The 19899-nt window shown below is 41.0% G+C and overlaps 2 protein-coding genes across 7 annotated transcripts in view; one reads left to right on the top strand and one right to left on the bottom strand.

Moving 5' to 3' along the window:
• Positions 1-6801, bottom strand: part of CPEB3 (cytoplasmic polyadenylation element binding protein 3) — an 89656-nt gene extending 82855 nt beyond the window's left edge. For 2 of the 5 annotated variants that reach the window (XM_040563820.1, XM_040563821.1), the window contains exon 1: positions 6656-6800. The gene's annotated coding sequence lies outside the window, so the exon portion shown is untranslated. Of the gene's footprint in view, positions 1-5909; positions 6192-6655 lie in introns of those variants that run through there. The other 3 variants (XM_040563825.1, XM_040563819.1, XM_040563818.1) reach the window with 3 other exon arrangements.
• Positions 6802-6844: 43 nt separating this feature from the next.
• Positions 6845-19899, top strand: part of MARCHF5 (membrane associated ring-CH-type finger 5) — a 29058-nt gene continuing 16003 nt past the window's right edge. Inside the window, exon 1 of one of the 2 annotated variants that reach the window (XM_040563826.1) lies at positions 6845-7153. In XM_040563826.1, coding sequence (XP_040419760.1) covers positions 7110-7153 — 44 coding nt within the window. In that variant the 5' untranslated portion in view covers positions 6845-7109. The remainder of the gene's footprint in view (positions 7154-19899) is intronic. The other variant, XM_040563827.1, reaches the window with a different exon arrangement.

Below are 19899 nucleotides of genomic sequence, written 5' to 3'. Positions count from 1 at the left end.
ACACCAGGCTTCGCTCTTCTCCACCCCCTTCTCTAGCAGGGCACCTTTAAAGGAGCCGGCTGCCTATTTTCCGCACCTACCAGCCGGGCTTTCGGGCACTTGGCCTGGGCAGGGGCGAAGGGTGCAGGGACCGCGGCGGGGTCCCCGGCTTTCGGCCAGCCCCTCGCTGGAAGCCGACCGGGGTTGCCGGCAGGGAAGAGCAAGGCCAAGAGGAGCAGGCAGGGAGGTGTTGTTAGAGTGTAATTCTTCTGGTGCTTTCACGGTGAGAAAGAAAAATGGGGCGCACTGAAGGGTTTTCAGTGGAGACGTGCCACCTTCTAAAAGCCATCTTTAAGTGCGCAAGACAAAGACTAGCCAAGCAATTTATTTGCCAAATGTGGACGTAAGTTGAAACGTTAAGAAGCAAATTCATGTAGCGTGACCGAACCTCGTATCTGCTAGAAAAGCTGCTTCATCTGAAGCAGATCCGATAACATACTTTGATTAATATTTCAAACCACAATAATAATGCATATACAGACATCAATGAACAGCAACTGCATGAAACTAGAACAGGAACCTCCATATTTCTCAGACTTCTAGTCAACTGACAAGATTATTATACATATCAAAAGTATTTTAATGAGCCAAACCTGCTTACTTTAATTGAGAAACTGTGTCAGAGATGGTCGTCACTGAATACCTAATTGCACTTGTATTGAGCTGATGGTGAGGTCAGCGTCCCTAAGACCACCTTCTTTCCAGGGTTGTTTTCATGTAACAAGGGAAAGTTCAGCCAAATCAACTCACCGGTTAAGAAAGGTGGCAGAGTGAAGTCAGTGACCCTTTTTGACAGGGACAGTTTTCAGCTGGTCCGTGTGCACCTTTAACATTTTTCGTATTTAAATCTCTAAGCCATTCACACCCTTTTTAGTTAAAATGAAGGTAAGTACAGGTTTCTGCTATCAGCCAAGTTACTCCGCTTGCTCCCTATTATTTCCCTGTTCAATATGAAACCAGTCAGGGTCCGTGAAGGCTACATTGTGATTCAACATTAAGGCAAGATCCTAAGAACAGAGGAAACTATTGCATCTGTAACAGGCAGCTCTGCTGCTGCCGATGGGGGTGCAGAAAACCCTGAGAGGCATTTTAAAGCAATGCTGCAGTAAGCCATAATATACCAAGCCCTGGGTAGCTTTCCATTAGCTGCATTTATGGCAAAATCACCATTACTCCTGTGGCTGCATAAAATTGCAGATGATTCTACATCAGAGAGATCAAAAGATAGTATTTATCCCTCCCCTGGTTCTGAGCCATCAGTATAAAAATATAGAGCGAAAAATATAGCAGCTGAAATGCTAAAATTCTGTCGTCAATAAAGTATATTTAAATCAGTTAGTCACCGAGTTATCTATAGTGGCTAGCACAGCAGTGGCTTCCAATATGTACCTTGACTTAGCTATTTGCTTTTGAACTTTATCCTACGGGCTGCAATCCACGTTCATTTTCATATTACTTCTTAAAGGTAAAATCACTGCACGATTCAACTCTCTTGTCAAGGTCAAGACCTACCTTTAGCAGTGAAGGCAGTCTGAATGGAAAAACACTGGCTGATAAATGACTGACAGGCAGGCCACCAATGCCTAACGCTGGACTAATATGCAGTACCTCTTAATTATTTGCTGGTGTAAGTATTTGTGCAAATTTACAATCCAGTACAGGAAATCTATATCCCCACAGCAATACCAGCTCCGTTTGCATGCAGTAACCCATGCAGTCAATGCAGAAATTCTTAAGGAACAGTTACCTTTAGGATTTTCTCTACTTAAAGCTCAACAAATTGCCAGTATATTTATTTTCTTCTCTCGGGTTTGGTATATGACAAACACTCGGCCACTCTGGCAAGAGCACTTTGACAACTGGAAGCTTTCGGCGCATGCTCTGCCATGGCATTCTGGGCTTTGCAGTCTCGGCCAGGCTGGGAGCACCGGCCTCCCAGAGGGCGGCTCGGCAGCGCCCAACGCATCGCCTCGTAACCCCAGAGCGTATGGCTGCCTGGGCAGAGCAACGAGTGCTGGCCAAAGGAGTGCTTCCAGTATTTCCAAACTTTCTCCTGAACTCTGAACTTTTACTGCAAGAAATTAATTGTGAGCTCATACCAGCTAGAAAAAGATTACAGCTATTACAAAGGAGATTGTGTCACGTCGCTTTGAAGAAATTATTAAGAAACCGCTTGTCCTAATGCCATTTCTAAAAATATTCTGACCCAAACACAAACAGGGCAAATATGAAAACTTAAAACAAATTAAAATCAGCACATAAGCAAAAACTTGTACTATATGAATAGCTTCCAGTTCCCAAGTTACCATTTTTTTCATTACTCAGTTACTGTTACAACTCTGAAAATTCTTCAAAAAAATAAAAATAAAAATGGGAAGGTGAAAATTTTACTATTTAACATTGCATCCATTCTGTTCGCTGCAGCTCCTCATTTCAACTGCCTCCCTTCCACTGCCCACGTATCTCCAACCTCCACTTCAATACACAGCCTGAAAGGAGTTTATCTTATAAGGGATTCACATTTTGATGATTGACATAGGTCGGATAATATTTTCAGAATTTAATTTACAGGCATTTGTACTCTGTCTTGTACTGATCCACGAATTATTCTGGATTTTTGTTTTGGATAATTATAATACTGATCATTCTGGAAAAATGCTAATGCGTGTATGAAAATCACATAGTTGGAATCAGAAACGTGAAAATATCAGTGTTTTCTAAAGTTGCAGGCTGATTTTTCAAAATATGAAATATGCATGGCTTTATGGGTGAGAGATGACTAAAGCTGAGAAAGATAAACTCGGGTAGCTGAAAATGGGTTGTTAAAACACCCTTGTATTTGCTTTCTACTGTCTGTTTATGTTGGACTGTGTGGTTTGCCTGCCTTAAATCAATGCTATAATTAAGAGTTTCAGAACGCTTGCTCTAACCTGTTTGTCCTACTCTGAATCATCAAGGGCCAGGACTGCTTTCTTACAGCAGCTGAAAATGTCTCTCTCTCTCTCTCTCTCTCTCTCTTTTTTTTTTTTTTTTTTTTTTTAAATATTGCAGCGAGTATAGGGCTCGCTCTGGTTGTTCTACACACCTCCCTTATGTCCCTTCTTACTTTGGGGTTATTGCTTTCAGATGCTTTGAGGATCTGCGTGGAAGGACCGCGCCCTTGCTGTCAGTTCTTCCCAGGAGACAGCTTCACTTTGTAGATCAATTATTAAGATAAGGAGAGTGCTCATTATGATATTCACAAACAGAGAAGCACTCCACAGCCAAAGAGAGCCAAGTTGTAAAGGCAGTTTTTGATCCATTAGCCACTAGAAGAAAAACACTTTTTATTTCTACCAGCCAACTTTCATAATTGGAAATTAAAAGATAATAACAGCTGTATCAGAACACAAGAGCTTCATTCAATCTGATATCTGAATTACTTGACCAGGGCCAGCTCCAAAGAAACAAATGTAAGAAATGCCCATATAAGCCTAGCTAACTCGATTAACATTGTATTGAGTATATTTTTATTTTACAAAATTCATTATAATGTAATTTAAGCCTACTACAGCTAACAACCCATGCTAGTCTTTCTGCCAGAAAGTGAATAGTCCACTAGCTTAAAGGTTAAAATGAAGTATTATATTACTGAAAAACTCAGTTTTATTGTAAAAATATTTTTCTCAGATAACATTTGTTTCATTTGAGCTTAATTGAGGGCTCCCTGTCTTTTAAAAGACGGAATCAAGTACATATAGAATGGCTAACTGGTCTTGTCATTTAATTTATATGCTGCCATCATAGCAGTTAAAAGGCAGCATTGCCAAAAGAGAATAAGTACTTTCATATTGCCAGGTTACTTAACTTTGTTGAAAACAGTGAACACTTCCACTAGTTTTAATGTTGTCACATCAAAAGAACTGTATTAAAGAACTCCTACTTCATTATTCAGACCCTTTTTCAGGCCTTGCTGAAACAGTTAGGTAAATATTTAATATACCTCTGTATTCTTCTTACATTAATTATCATCTTCTTTATTAAGCTTAAATCTGTGTAAGTTTATTATCAATTTAGTATTTTAACGGATGACCTTTGGGAATATATCTGATAGCCAAATGTAAGCCCTAAATAGCTCATGTTATTTTGAGTGGTTTTCATTTAGTTCTGCATTTGCCTTCAAACGTGCAGTTTTATTTAATTCAAAATGGCTGCCACCTCCAGTCCGCATCGGTGCGGCTGAGCCCAGTCGGATCTCAGGCAGTAGCAGTCACTGTCCTTCACTTTGCATTGGCAACAGGGAGGCTTCCCAGGGGAGTTCTCTCCAGGCCCAAATGCTGAGGTGAAGGTAAGAGAGGACCGAGTGAGACAGTGCAATGGGCACCACATAGATGGAAGGAATGAACAAAGAGGAATCTTTTAAGGGAAACAATGATTTAACAAATGAAATAGCTCTGAGAGGCAACCTGAGATTTATAGTGGAAATTGCCATTGCAAAGAAGGAAGCATGAAAAAATAAAAGTGGAAAGAAAAGGAGGAGAAAAAGGGGATGAGGGAGAGTGAATTGAAGAAGGAGATTGTTGGGCCGAATAAAGGAAGCACTTGAATAGAGCAGCTGCATATCTGGTCTTGCTAGGGGGAAGAAATGAGGATGGAAATGACAACTCTCGCTCTCTCAGGGAATAAGAAGAGTTCTCTCAAATTTAGAAACAGTTGGTTACATATGTATTTTAATGTCATACTTCGATTCTGAGAAGACAAATTGAGAACCCATACCCCAAGCTGTTCAATTAAGTCTTGAAAAATGAAAAGGCACAAAGCAATTTCTGGGTTCCAGGACTTCTAAGCTATTTATAGGATGTTACAAGGTCTGCCATTATGATTTTGTATTTCATGTTTGCAAAGAAATATAACGTACATACCTACCAAGCATTTACTATTTGACTTGATATTCAAGATTTGATCAGTCTCCTCAACCCTCCCTACCCAACAGAGGTAAAGCAAAGCAGCATGCTTTGTCTTCAGCCTCGCATGGTAGCCAGCTGATTCTGGATTCTGGTTACATTTCTTCAAGTAACTATTGCTCACAGTCATTACTGCTGATCATGATCTCATAGCTTTATCCTAAATGGCAGGTAGCTAGCATGTCCTCTCAACCCCAGAACAGAAATACAGAAATTGCACAAGTCACAAAGTCCTATGGATAAAGCCAGCATCCCTGCTTTGATTTCTAAGGTTTAAGAATCAATATATAAAACCTAAGCATTTGGCTGGCCTATCTGATTAGTGCTTTGGCCAGTAGACAATTGACTTATTCCAAAGATTAGGAATTGGGAACTCTGATACCTAATATTGCTCTTGTATTTCACAAACAGCTATAATTGGGAAAGTGTTTATTAGGTTCTCTTCCAGGAAGCCACGCCCATATGGTTTATTCAGGCCCCTGTACACCCAAGACTTCTCAGCGGAGCAAGCAAAATTGAATTTTACTGTCCCAAGACTAAGTACAAAATACATTTTCTGGGACAGGATGTCAACATGGTGCCTTCTTCCTATAAGTAGTATATACACCAACGTAGCTTCTTTAGCAATCCTGTTTATGGTATGTCTAGCAATTAGAAAATAAACAGCACCCTCCCTACTCTATACATATAATACAGCTTACAAGTCCAAGTCCAGTTATTAAAGGATAAATGGAAAATAAGATCTGGGAAAAATAAGGTCAGGCACAAACAGTGAAAACAGAAAAACATACATGAAACCGGGTCTACTGCATTCTGAGCTGAGGGACCAACAGTGTAACCAACCTCTACGTTTGTATTATTCTATAATCTGACAACGGTGCAAAACTTCACTTTTTAACGCACGCTTTTACAACACTTTTCTCTCACCAAAGACTCTCCAAACCAGGCTGGTTTTCCCCTCACGAAGGCAGCAGGGCCAAAGAACGCCTTCTACCCGGCCCGTCGAGCTGCACACAGCCACCAGGCCATTTCTGCTCCTCTCTGCCCAGAGCAGGTGCGCAGCCAGTCAGTGCCATGTCCCGTAACTGTGGTGTAACAAAGCAACCTTGTCATTTACACAAGGTTTCAGGAGCTAGTTACATGTAGCAGATCTCACTCCAAGAGGTAAATATTTAATATATATGTGGATACATATGTATAAATACATAAACATACATAAAACTGAAAAGGAAAGCCCAAAGCTGGCCGTTACTGACAGACCTTCCTAAGAACCCGGAACGCTCTAACTGTGACGACGGATTTAGCAGCACCTCAGAAGGTTGCCCCCCGGGCGGCAGCACGCCCGCCGCCGGCAGCCCCGCGGCCACCGGCCCCACCGAGCCCGGGCCGGGAGCCGCCCGCACCTTGCACCTTGCACCTGCCGGGACGGGGGGGGAGCGGCGGGAGCCTCCTTCCCCGGGGGGGCGCGGGGACGGCCTCGCTCTGCCCACGGCTGTGAGGTGAGGAGGCGGCGGCGGGGCTGTGCCGCTCCCCTCCTCTCAGCCGCTGAGGAGAGTAACGGTCGCTGCGCGAGGAGGAGGAAGGCGGGAGCCCCTTCCCACTCCCCTCACGGGGCCGGGCCGTTACAGAGGGCGCGCGGCCGGCGCCGACCTGTGCCCCCCACACGCACACACCTGTCCGCGAGCGCGGCCCCGCGGCCCGTACCTGCCCCGCGCGCGGTGCCGGGCGGCCACTACGCGAAGGCGGCGAGGAGAGGCATAGGGAGGGCGGCGGGCAGGGGGCGCGCCCCGCCGGACCTTTAAACGGCCGCAGGCGGGCGGCGGCAGGACTACACTTCCCGGCGGGCCTCCGGGGCCCTGCCTGCGGCTTAGGGCGCAGGCGCGGTGGTAGGGAGGCGGTGGCGGGCGTTGCGGCTGCGCTCGGCCTTCACCTCACAGAGGCGTCGGCGCCACTGCATGCCTTCAGCGCCCGGCAGCGAGGCCCCGGCCCCCTGAGCGCGCGGCCCGCCCAGTTCGGTGTGCGGCGGGAGGGCACCTCAGGCTCCTCGCTCCCTTCTCCGCCTCCTCGTCGCCGCGCTCGCGGCTCCCTCGGGGCCGCCTTTGTCGGGCCGTGGGGCCCGGGGCGGCCATGTCGGAGCAGCCGGGCCTGGCCCTGCAGCAGACCATGGACAGGTACGGGGGGGGGGGGGGGGGGGGCGGCTGAGGGACCCCCGGGATGGGCGTGTGCCGCGGGGGCCGGTGCGAGGGGCAGGGCTCTCTGGTTTTGGGGAGGACGCGGAGTCGGGCAAGCTCTGGCGTAAATCAGTGCGAAATGTGGCGGGCGCCGGCGTGATGTCGTTATCGGTAGGGCTCAGGAGGGCCGCGGTGTCGCCGCGGGGTGTGGGGGGGTTGCTCTGGAGGGCTCCGGGCCGGAGGAGGAGGGCAGGGCTGGAAGGGGCCCCGGGAAGGGCGCTGGGGGTCGGGGGAAGGCTGCCCAGGCCCTGCGGGGATAGGGGAAGCATTGATGTGCTCGTAGAGTGAAGCACCCAAAGGTGAGCTCAGCTTACCTCGGCCTCTCGTGGTCTGTTGCTGGTTTTATGGTCTCTGGAGAAACCTTATGGTCGCCTTTTGGAGCGCTGTTAAAAGGCACAACCTATAAACTACTGTGACTTAAGATTAGGGGAGAAAGCATGTTTACTTTTCTTAGGTTTATTTTCTCTTTATGGCTTCATTTGCTTATGTAGCACTTTCACCATGTTGTGCTGAGGGCTTAAGATTCCTGATGTACAGCATTGAGTCATCCAGGAAGCCCTTAAGACTTTCCCCTATAAACATCAAAATAAATAACCTGTTATTTAGCAGGTGTGATATAGGCTGGTATTTCAGAAGGTGGGGACCCACAAGGAATCAGTCTTCTGCTGATAACACCTGTCAAGCTTTAAGCACAAGGAAGCTTAAAGCCTGGTGTTTTTTCTCCTTTTCAGGTCACCCCTAAGGAAAAAAGGATTTAGCGAAATGCAGGCTGTCATCAGGCAGATGCTGGAGACATAAAGCTATGTGAGGCAGGGGCAGAGCTTGCACAGCCTGGAAGGTGAGGATGATGAGGAATTTCAGTTTCTTTCAGAATGAGGATAAAAGTGAGTTGTTGTGGGGGGAGAGAAAGTGTTTTTTGACCGTATTTTAGGAAAACGGGAGAATTGAGTTTATAATTTAGAACAATAGCTGTCAAGGAGGCTAGGAGTCAGGAACTAGGAATGTTTTTGCAAGAAGTAGCAGGAAGGAGGTAGTTTTAGAAGTATTATCAGGAAAGTAATCAGTTTGACATTTTCTGTGAACTTAGGGAATAAAAGGGAAGAGAGTTAAGACAAAATAAGGGGGAGGATGATGGCAGAGATATTATGTAGGAAGAGGGAAGAATGAAGATTGAGTGGTTGAATGTTGCAGAATCAATTCCTCTGAAACTAAGTAAAACTCCTTTCCATCCTATTTCCATCCTGAAGTTTGTAGTCTGATGGTACATAGCATGCTGTTATTTTGAAGGCAAAGGAAACTGTGGTATTCTGAGTGGATGCCCTACTGTCTATGGCTGTTTTATCACATCATGAAGCCCTAATTCAGCCTTTTGGGATAGGTCTGTGAGGTGGTGTTTATCTGTGTTGTGAGCAGTAAATCAATGTAATGGAGATGATGGTAACTGAAAACTGAACCCTTTCTCTTGCATTTGTAACAGTAATTGGGACTGACACGCAGAAGGCTGCAGAAATCACAAATCTTTTGTGATATTTTTGCAGCTTTTTTTTAAGCTTACATTCTGTAAAAGTGTCCTGTTTCCTCTATCTTGGAAGAGGCTTTAGAGCCTTCCCAGCATTAGCAAAAGCACTGTTCATGGCAGTGTTACAGCGAACTTTATGCAAAAACCATTAGAACCACATGGCATCTAGAAAGAAGTGGAAGAAGTCATGAAAGATTTAAGTGAACATTCATTAACTAAATTTCTTTTTTTACTTGGTGGCCAAACCAGTTCACTCTTCTGTAATTGTTATGCCCAATGCATATGTGATGTTTGATGTATGTTTAATAGTCTTACATCCTTTCAGCTTGTGAAATTGTAGTTTGTATCTCTGGTCCTTTTCAAAGACTCTGTTACTCCAAATTTAGTAGGAAGAGTTGATCACCTACAATAATTGGAAGATGTCCCTGACTGACTTAACAACAAGGACAGTGGGAAGAAGTTTGAAGTACCTAGGCTTCATAAAAGGAGGTATGAAGAGAGACTGCAGGTGTCATGCAAGAGTTTATTGGGCTCAGTATAGGAGACTTAGAAACAATTGTGTGGGAGACAATGAATGAGTGGTACCAAGGAGCAAGATGCCAGTAGTAGAAGCTTAGAATAACCAAGACTTCAAGATGCAGTCAGTATAAAGAAGTTTTGGGTTGCATACTGTGTTTATACAGTGGGGTTACATTAGAAGAAACAGGGAAGAAACCCATTTTTGTTCATCTGGTATTTATCAAGATGATGCATAACTGCTCTCATGTTTTATGTAGCTATGGTCAAGATAAACCTTTGATATTTCACTTTGGGGGATATAACCTGTGGATTAATTCTCTGTAGGGATTCTGAAGGCCTGAAGTGCCTCTTCTTCCATCCTGTTATCCTTATTGCTAAGCACAGGCACTTATTTTCTTGGGTAGCAAGAAAACATGCAAAAGCTTAAGAGTAACTGTTAATGCATTATAATTTCACACAAAGAACATAGTGTTAAATTGAGATCTCGTAGTGAAGGATGCAGAAAATAGCTTTTCAGTGAATAAGGCTTTCATTTGCATCTAATATTTAGGTTCTTAGAAGGAAAAAATTCGCTTTCTGTTCCAAGTAGGTGGTCACACTGAGTGGTGGTGTACTGTTGTATTGGGAGTAAGTTTTTGCTGTAGACTGGAAAGTATTCACTGCTTCATACAGAAGGGTCAGAGCTCTTAGAGAAAGTTCTTAAATTATGTATTTGTGAGAGGACATCTGGTTTCGCTGGGCTCTTGGGTTGTACACCTTTAATAAAGCAATTTGGATTTCTCTAGTACGGAGTGTCTGTAGCATCTCAGCATTGTTGCCTGGGATTCATTTCCCTTTTAGGACCTTGTACTCCATCTTCCTTACTTTTCATGCATAATTTTGGTCTGTACTACTTTTTTGACAAGCAACACACTTCTAATAAAAAGGATAAATAGCCGTTGAGGTGTAATGAGTTTGTTGCTTGAAATTTCTAGCTAAGGATTTTATGCTTAGTTGAAGGATTGCTACAGCATGAATGCAAGGGGGGAGGAGAAATTAATGTGACCATGACACAAAATGACACTGCTGTTTAGAGTTTTCTGGTTTGTGGCATTCCAGAAACTAATTTGGGTGATTATCATGATCCTTTCTTGCCTCCAGGTTGAAATTTCCATCTTTGTCATTTTTTCTTCTGGCTCATGTTTAAGTAACAGGCTGGGTAATAGCCTTAAAATGCCATCCTTTTCTGCATGCAGAATTCTGTAAAGGGCCATACTCCTGGAATGCACTTGAACGCAGTGTTTATTGGTCTAAATAATGAGGTGTTATTATTTTAATCCCTTTATTCATGTTTTTAATGCCTAAATCACAGAATAATAGGAATTTCCATTTGAAAAATTAAAATTCTGGCAGTGTGTGTTTTGTTAATCAATGTAAAAACATTTTTCAAAATTTAATTAAAATTACCAGATTACTTGGAAATGCCTTAGAAATTGTAGCTATTGCTCTGAGTGTGCAAGAGAAACTTTACTTGGAAGTCAGTCCTAAGGCATTTGTCAAATTTTAATAGGTAGAGGCCATTTGATGTGCTGTATGTATTTTTAATGCAAAAACATTTACCTTTTTTAAGGAAATACCCAGAAATACTCAATGCTGAATGGTTTTAGGATCTTGAACCTTTACAGTGAAATTACTGTGCCTTGTATGTCAGCATTATGAACTGAGTCCTTATGTTTTTCAAATACCTATTTGAAAAAAGCCTTAAAGTAGAAGTTTTTTTGTGTATTTTCAGGTTTTCTATTCAGTTAATTTTGTCTTTTGTTTCTGTGAATTTTGTCTCTGCACTGTTTAAGAGCAGTTCTGCCAACTGAACGTTCATAAGCTCTGTGAGCTGTCTTGTGCAGCCCTTGGACCAGGTGTTCTGGCTTCTTCATGCATATTTCAGACGTTTTCATTCTTTCTGGGTAATGTTGAAATTAAGATGCTGAACTCTCTAGTAGGTTCTGGTGCTAGATTTGATTAAAAACTTATTTTTTTAAGTACATAGATTTTTTTCCTGTATCATTTGCTTGTTAAATGTAATTCTGTAGCTTTGTTTATAAGCAGAAATAATGTGGAAATTCAGTTTGTTTTAAAGTTTGTACTTGTATCTTGTCAGTTTGCTGTTTTGGTAGCTCTCTAACAGCTGGGGTGCTACTGCGGGGCCGTCAGTTAGCAGTGACCCTGTACCTAGCACCCCCGTAGCCGCCTTAGAGGGCTTCCCTGGGACTCAGAGTTACTGTTGCTGAAACATATGAGAAAACAAAACTATTCACTGTTAATCTTACTGTGCAGTCTTTTTACTATGTTGACTGGACAGTTGCCTTTTGAAGTGATAAGATTTTGGAAAGTTATTAAACAGGTACCTGTCATAGTGAAGTCAGTGACAAGCCCACATTGATGGAAAGCCCAGACGATGTAAATATTTGATTCATTCAAAAATAATCTTGGAAGCTGTCAGATTTTTTCTTTTTAAAAGTTGTTACTTTTAGGATAAACATTTCATTAGATAGCTTCCGATTTATATCTAGTGGTGATAATCTAGTCAATCTGCTGTCTTCAAAGAAAAAACAAGTGTTTAGCCATGCACCTGCTTTTTCCTAGCTGTATCGTTGCCTGTTCTCACATTAATGTGAGCCATAATGCAAAGATGTGCTAATATTTTTAAGCTTTATTTTCTTGACTTCAGTAGTACTATGTGTGGATTGCTCTTGCAATTTGGTTATACTGAGGGTTCAGATTGCTTTTTTTTGTTGTTTTTAGAGGATGTTCTGTGGTGATTTGTGGTAGGTTTTTACTATCTTAAGACAGTGCCTTCCTCCAATATACTTGCTATCTGACCAGCAGAGTCACTTTTGACCTTTTTTTTTTTTAGTATTTAAAGGTGTTAGTCAAAATGTGATGGATAATCTGTTGAAGGTTTGCACAGGTATGCTCTGAAGAATCAGTGTAGTGGTCATTTTAGCATGCTTTAGTTAACAAATTGGTATGCTTTACTTGCTGAATGCATAGCAGTTCTTTCAGCTGTGGGTTGATGTGTAGCCTTTCTTGAAGGAAAGCAGAGCAACATCATGTGGCTGTCTTGCCATTTCCCCTTGCAATTCCTTTTCTCTTAAAGGAATCCATCTGGTTGAATTGCAGGTAGACTTTAAAATCAATTAAAAGATGACATGCAGAATTATAGTTTTCTTAAGAAATTACTTATACCATGAAGAGAGGAATAATGTTACAACTGGATTTTCTTTCCTAGAGCACTGATTTGTCAGAAAGATGCTAGCAATTGAGGTTCAAAAGTTGCAAAACAGCAAGTTCATGGGTTCTCTTTGTTTTCTGAACTGTGGTCTGATTTGGTTATTTTCTTCAATAAAAAACCCACAGTGTTTTGTACATTGCTTCCAGTTGCTCTTTTTATTCTGTTCTACATGTGTGATTGTGTCTGTTTTGGTATGAATCTTTTCCTCCTGCTCTTCAGAAGTGTGGGCTCTGATTTAGGTTTATTTGCACTGTTAGCTGTTTGATACTTCCTTAAGCAAAGACATGGGTTAGGATTAAGACCCGAATGCTGCAGCGTAACCAATATAATTAGTGCAATGTGGTCCTTGGTTTAAGAGCTTTCTTTGAGCTAGCACTGGATTTTGTGCACTTCAAATTGTCTCACTGACTAAAATTGCCACGCGAATAAATCTTTGTAGGAGTGGAACTCAACCAGATAAGATACGCGGGGTAATAAACAATGTAAGACACTTCACAGACTTCATGTAGTATTCTTACTTTTCAAGAAGTATTTTCTCTGCAATTCTGTTTGTTCTATTTCTGCTGATTAAGCATGCCTCTCTCCATTGCCCTAACCAAAGGAACTGGTTTCTTTTTACACAATACAAACGATTAAATGCTGTTTGTTGAAAGAGGGCTTTACCAGGCTTTTGGTTGAATTTTGTCAGCAACCAGAAGTACCTGTCTTTCTGTTGTTCCTCTAGAGTAGTTTTGACTTGCTTATAAAGTAAAAGAGTAAAGAATTGGGTTGTGCTGGGTTAATGTATACCATAAAAGAACGGAGGTATTCTTTCCTGTCTCCTACTTCAACTAATTGGAAGCTAATGTTGATACAGGAAGGAAAAAGCAAAATCATATATACATTTCAGAGTGAGTTTGAATAATGAAAATTTGAAGCAGTAGTAACTAATAGCTTTCCTTTTTCATTGTAGCTTCATCCCAGGTATGTCCCCCTATTGCCAAAGGTTCTGCATAGGTTGGGTTCTTCCTGTGTGATTAGGGAAGACTGATGCAGGCCTGTAGAATGCCTTTTGTCCATCTGTATAAAAGTGTCAGAATGTTACTTATAAGCTATCTTAACCTTTTGACTTTCAACTTATGTGCATTATATTTCCATTTTGGCATCTGCTTTGATATGCTTAAGGACAAACTTAAATGTTCAAACTTAGCAGCTACTTAACAGTTAACTTCTATCTGCAGGTAGGTAACTGGCCCTGTTATTTAAGTGTGAGGAAACTCCTGAGAAGCTGTTTATCCCATTTGGTACTAAAAATCTTAGTATCCCATATACATTGATTGTCAAGGCATTCAAATATTCTCATGTGTTGTAACTACTTCACCTAAAAAGCTGTACAAAAGACAGTTTATTGGTAGCTTCTACATAATACCACTTAACTGTGACCCTGGGCATGGTGTCTTACAGTGCTTGCTGAAGTTAAACCTTGTGGCAGCTAACACAGATGTATCGAGTAACTATTTTAATATATGTAATTTACAGAGAAAGATAAATTACAAGGTTCAAATATTAAATTTGCTCTAAAAAAGACGCTACAAAACTGAAGTGGTAGTGAATATGCAAGGTGTTTAGGGCTTGTTTGTTTGATGCTTCTGTCATCCTAATGTGCTTTTGGTCCTACTCTGCTGCAGAGAGGGTGGGTAGTTCTGTGTGTGAAAGTGATACCACTTTCTGATCTTATTTTTCCTCTCTCAGCAGCAGAACGAGGTGTATGCTAGCTTGTTATAGGCTGTAATACCCATCTTTATCCGAAGAGTGCATGACTTGCTCGTTTTTACTGGCACTTGTGGCTTCCCACAAGTAAAAATAAAAAAATGACAAATCCATCTTCAGTGCGGAAGAATGAAGGACCCAGTCTGAAGTGGTTAAGTTATTTTAAGCAACTGCTTCTGTTTAATGGTTCTAAATGAAACTAATTAAGGATGCATTAAGTGCCTAAAGGTATGGGGCACATGATTTACTAGGAGGAACGAGAGAACAGTTCCTGTTTAGTATGAAGAAAAGGAATTGCGAGGACCAAGTAATAGTCTTCTAATACCTACTGAGGAGGTTATTGAGAAGATAGAATCTGGCGCTTTTTGGAGACTTCTGGCAGGATGATGAGAAACACTGATCATAAATTTGAACTTGAGGCAGGGGGACAAATGATACTGACAGTTGAGTTCTGGAATGGGATGTCCAGGGTAAGCAGTGGATTCTCTGTCCACGGGGCTTTTCAGGACCCAGATGCAGAAAGCTCTGACAACGTTGTATGAATTCATTGCTGCTTCTGCCTTGGCTGTGAGCTCTGACTAAAGATCTCCTGTGGTCTCTTCCAACCCAAATGATTCTATGATATAAGGTCTAGATGCAATCCCAATGTATGCAGACAGACAACACAGCGTTAGGACTCCAGTTGCAATGCATGACATGAGCAGACTGTGCTGGTTACGGAGGTGTGCCTTGTCAAGGTATATGTATTAACAAGACAGTGTTAACACATTGCAAAGGTGGTGAATAATAGAATTTCAGTGGGTAAAAGTAGCTGGTGTTCAGTGATTTTTTTGTCTTTTTTTTTTTAAAGAAGCCATTTGTATCTAGTCTTTTGAATCTAATCTGATTTCTTCACAATCTTTCCAGGAAATCACAATTTAAAAAGACATTATTTTAAGGTTGTAATGTCTCCTTTATGTAGCTTTCTGATCTTGCCTCATGTTACATATGTTTCTCTTCTTCTTGGGATTTGAATACTTTGTTTAGAAGCCAATATTTTATACTGGACTTAAAATGTGCCAGCACAAGTTAGCCTTCTGTGAAGGATATCGTTACAGAAGGCCATGTTCTGAGTGCTTGTGATTGCTCTGCTGGTGAGTCATGCAGCCAGTTCTGCAGGGCACAGGGGAGAGTTACTTAATGTTATGGTCAGGCTCCTTGGAGTTTGGGTCACATTTACTCAGAGTAAAGGCTCTTCCAAATGTTCAGAGCCTGCCAAATTTGAGTAGCTGTTCTTGAGCTAATAACTAATTAGCTAATAGCTGATTTTGAGCTACTAATATCAAAAATGTCGTCTTGGAGTTTAAAAAAACATTTTGAATTGTTTTTTTGTGATCTTTGCCTCAAATTGTTCAGTTTTTATTATGAATATTAAGAAGGTGTAAGATGGCAGGCTCTTCTAGAGCTTTTAGGTTTGCGCTCTCATACTGTTAAAAATAGAAGTTATAAACTGAGAATATAACTTGAGTAATAGCATCTATTTTATAAGCTCTTGAATTCAAAGCAATTTGCTTGCTTTGGAGTCTTCCTGCCAATTTTTGCAGCTTTAGAACCCCACTTTCCATTTTTCTTCTTTGGATGAACCGAACAAAAATTACTTACCCGGTTTAACCACGGAACTCCGTAGGTATGTATTGTACAAGAAACTGAACATTTCACAGTTACTTTGCCTAAGAAGGGAACGTGAAGTGAGCAGCCATAGGTTTGGTTTCTAAGTTGATGCTAATGTGTTTACTTCTAAATGTATTATGCCTAAAGACTAAATTGTATTTTTACATGTGTGATACTGGAAAATTACTGCACGTTTGGCTCACTTAATGCAGACTGAATGGAACGTAACTGCATTTCTCCTCTTTTATCCTGTGCTTGTCACAGCACAGGCTTAATGTCAAGATGGATACTGTTTTAGACGTGTCAGCATTGATCTATTCTGTATTTATGTTGCTTCTGATATTTGTAACATCTGCTATCTACTTTATACATATACCACAAATTACCAGTATTGGTATTTTTCTGATGTGTTTTCTCTTCCCCTTCCCCCCATATTTTACATTGTTTCATGCTTTTTCCTTAGTGGAAACTTAGTTTTTTTTGTCTTTTTGAGACTGGCTGTTGTATTTAACATTCCAGTTTAAAACAGATTAAAAATATCTTGATGCCAATCTTTGAAAATAGATAAGGCTAGTGCTTGCTTAAGGAAGCTAATAAGTAAATGTTAACCTTCTGTTATGGAAAAGTAAATCTTCGAGGAGATATGAAGGACTAATGCTTGTTATTCCTTCAGAACTTGAACGATTAAAGGTTAAATTCTTTCACGTCAACTGAACGCTTGTTTAAACTTGCATCTTGGCTGATAGAGGGCAAATGGGTATAGTTATTGCTCATCAAATGGCCCAGCTAATAACCGAACCGTGATGAAGCATGAAGCAGTTGTGCAGTGATACCTACCCTTGGTGCATGGGCAGCGCTTCCGAGCAAGCTGCAGTAAGCAGAGTTGTTTTGATGTCAAGGTTTGCCTCAATGCTAATTCGTTTAATTCTGCGATGATGTCAGAAAGCTGTTTTCTGGGAACACTGACTGTGGAAATTTTTGTATGTGTAATTAAGCAAAAGCAGTGTCCTTGTATAGCATCTTAGCATGCTTTGAGTCTCCTTATACTAAGAAACAGCCTCCTGTATTTTAGAGCCTCAAATTAATTTTCTGCTGCTGGCATTGATATTTTTTCACTCAAACCTTTCCCTATCCTCTCTTTATCTGTAGTCATTGAGCATTATAAGATGGAGAGCTAAATGAGTCACTTTCTGTGCATTGTTCTTGATTAAACATTTTTTGCCAACATTCTGTATGCATTGGTTTAATTGAAGTGTCACTGTCTAGCTGGAGAGGGTATTGACTGAGCTACTGAAAGCAATGATGCAAGTAATCTTTTTCTCCCACAAAAGAGTAGAATTCAGGTCATGACGACTGTGATCAAGGGTGTAGTTAAAGACACTTTTCCCAGGAGGCCTCAAAAGGTTGAAGTTTGACAGATACATGGTTTCTTGTTTGCTATGCTTTTATTGTCTGGCAAGTAAATTTGATGCATTGGAAACCATGGAAACAGACAAAAATCAAAGTTTAGCACATAGAGAAATGTGTAAAATATCCCTGGGGAGTGAGGACTAATGTAAGAATTTAATACAGTAGATTGCAGATGAATTACAGGAAGAATGACTCTTAAATCTACTTTGAGGTTTTAAGCTGTCTTCCTTTGCTAAATCTGGCAGTGTTGATAGAACAAAGGTTTTTTTTAGTGTCAGATAATAATCCATCCTCCTTTAATCTCTTATTGGTATAAAAATCAGATAGTTCAGCTTGTCAGAAGTTGGGTGTTCTACCTTACTAGCAGGTCATGTTATCAGTTGGAGAATGCTGTGTGTGGTCGTCTTGCCATCTGGAGTTCTTCCAGCATCTTGAACACGCTAGCTGCTTTTCTTCCTTCAGCCAGGGTAAATATTAGTATACAAATTCTAGCTGATCTTGCTTCTTATTATTTTGATTACACACTGACATTATGCTTTGCAGTTAGGTGCTGAGAGAAGCTGAGACCTGAAACAATTTCTCCTGTTTTTTTCATTTTCCTCCTCAGAGGAGCGTTCAGACATTCTGCCATACAGTGGTGTGACCACTACAGGCAATTCATACGTGGTTAACATGTTTAAAGGAACATGAAGGAAGTATTTGTATATAGCCTCTAAAACATAACTTGCTAGATGTTTCATATTACTCTGTTATTACAGTGGTACTGTTACATCAGTAATATTACATATTACTGTTAGTTTTTACTTTCTAGGTTCATCATCATTGCTGGCTTTGTCAAACAATGCTAAGAATGTTTTCCCTATAGTATGCTATCTGTATTATAAGAATCTCAAATGTTTAAGGCATTGACTTAATGCTATTAAAATTCTTCAGTACATGCTGTGTACACTTGACTACGTGTTAAGCCTTCGCATTTGAATAATATTCAACCCATTTTTCAGTTTTGGAAGTAATTTATGTGTGCATGGTTTTTTTCCCCATTTGGTTTTAGTCACTTTTTTCTTGCTCAGTCTCATGGTAAGAATCAAGTGTTACTGCCCCCTAGCAGTTGCTTAGTGTCCTAGATTGCTAGAGGTGTATGCCACACTGCTAAAATATAATGTCAGCTTAATGGGTAAAAATGTTTCAGTAATAAGGTGCTTATTACATGAGTAATGGTGTTGCCTGATTTACCCTTTGCACATTTTTAGGTGGGCCCTGTTTTCCATCTCCCCTTAAATAAAACAAATGTTTATAACAGTAAAGTTCTCTGTGTATGTAGAGACCCACAGCAAGGCCACTGAGCCTTGCTGATTTCTCAAATTTTCCTTTTGAGAAAGTGAAATAGTACGGTGGTAATAAATGAAGCCTTTAAGATAATTGAGTTTTGAAGCCTTTACAAAAGGCATAGGCTTGAGTAACTGGTTGCAGCAGTTTAATTTGTCCTGAATTAGAAGTATTTTTTTTTTTACCATTAGGTTAGATTCTTCGATAAATTAGGGACTAAAACCCAATGAGAGCTTGGAAGTGCTTAAATGTATGATAACTACATCTGTGGGGAGTTTCGTGTTGAAGGTTGGATGGAAGCAAAGGCCGTAAAGCCTTGTAAGGCACGATCCAAGCACAATAGGTGGTGGCTGGCAGTCCAAGGTTTAATTTTATCCACAAGCTAGAAAGTTGCCAGCAGGATTCTGTGAACTGTCCTTTACTTGTATCTCTGCCTTTATATAGTGCGGTTAACTCAAGTGTAAAATATTTCTCCTTAATTGGAGCTATAATTGAGAGCATATAAATAAATTTAAGTTTAACTTCTGGTAATCACTAGATCTTTCTGGTACACTTTCTAGCTAATTATTTTGTTTTGCTTTTATGCATTTGATTGACTGCTTATTAGGTTTTAGTCATCTGTGGACTTCTTAAAAAGCTTTTTAGAACTCAGTTTAAACAATGTTGTTCAATGATTAGAGGAAGTCAGGGCCTTTATATGGATACTGGTTGTGTGGCCATATGTTAATGCCAACGTTAGCTTGATATTCTCTATTTCAACTTTCCCTGCTGTTTTTGACCAAAGTACTACTTCTGCAGTAAAGGTTAGTTACTATTGTTTCTAGATCTTTTTCTCAGCATTACACCCTATCGTTGATGACCAGGCAAAGCAGAATTGGATATTAGGTCATTTGACCTTCAGGAACTTCCTTTTAGTATTTTACACTTTTGTTTGAAGGGGACAGCATGCTTTCTAGCTTAATGATTCCAGCTGGCATACGCCTGCTGTGCCATGCTGCCTTAAAAAGGATCAGGAGAAGTCATGATGGAGCTTCCAAGGCTGGTGTCCTTGCACTGGAATATCTGTGCACTGGTACCTCGCTGGACTCTTCTCCTCACTCTGAGAGCGCTTGTTTTTTTCTTAGGACACTGTAAGGACTTCTGGAGTTTGGTAGACAGAACTTGGGTTGAAGATGAAGTGCTGTGAGGCCTGGGGAAATAGTGGTGCTCTGTCTAATCCTGCTGTAGTCTTCCTCTGCTAAC

Source organism: Cygnus olor, chromosome 7 (assembly GCF_009769625.2).
Source record: "Cygnus olor isolate bCygOlo1 chromosome 7, bCygOlo1.pri.v2, whole genome shotgun sequence".
NCBI classification, from domain to species: domain Eukaryota; kingdom Metazoa; phylum Chordata; class Aves; order Anseriformes; family Anatidae; genus Cygnus; species Cygnus olor.
The sequence above is the reverse complement of the archived record's forward strand: the minus strand, read 5'-3'. Positions and strand labels throughout refer to the sequence as shown.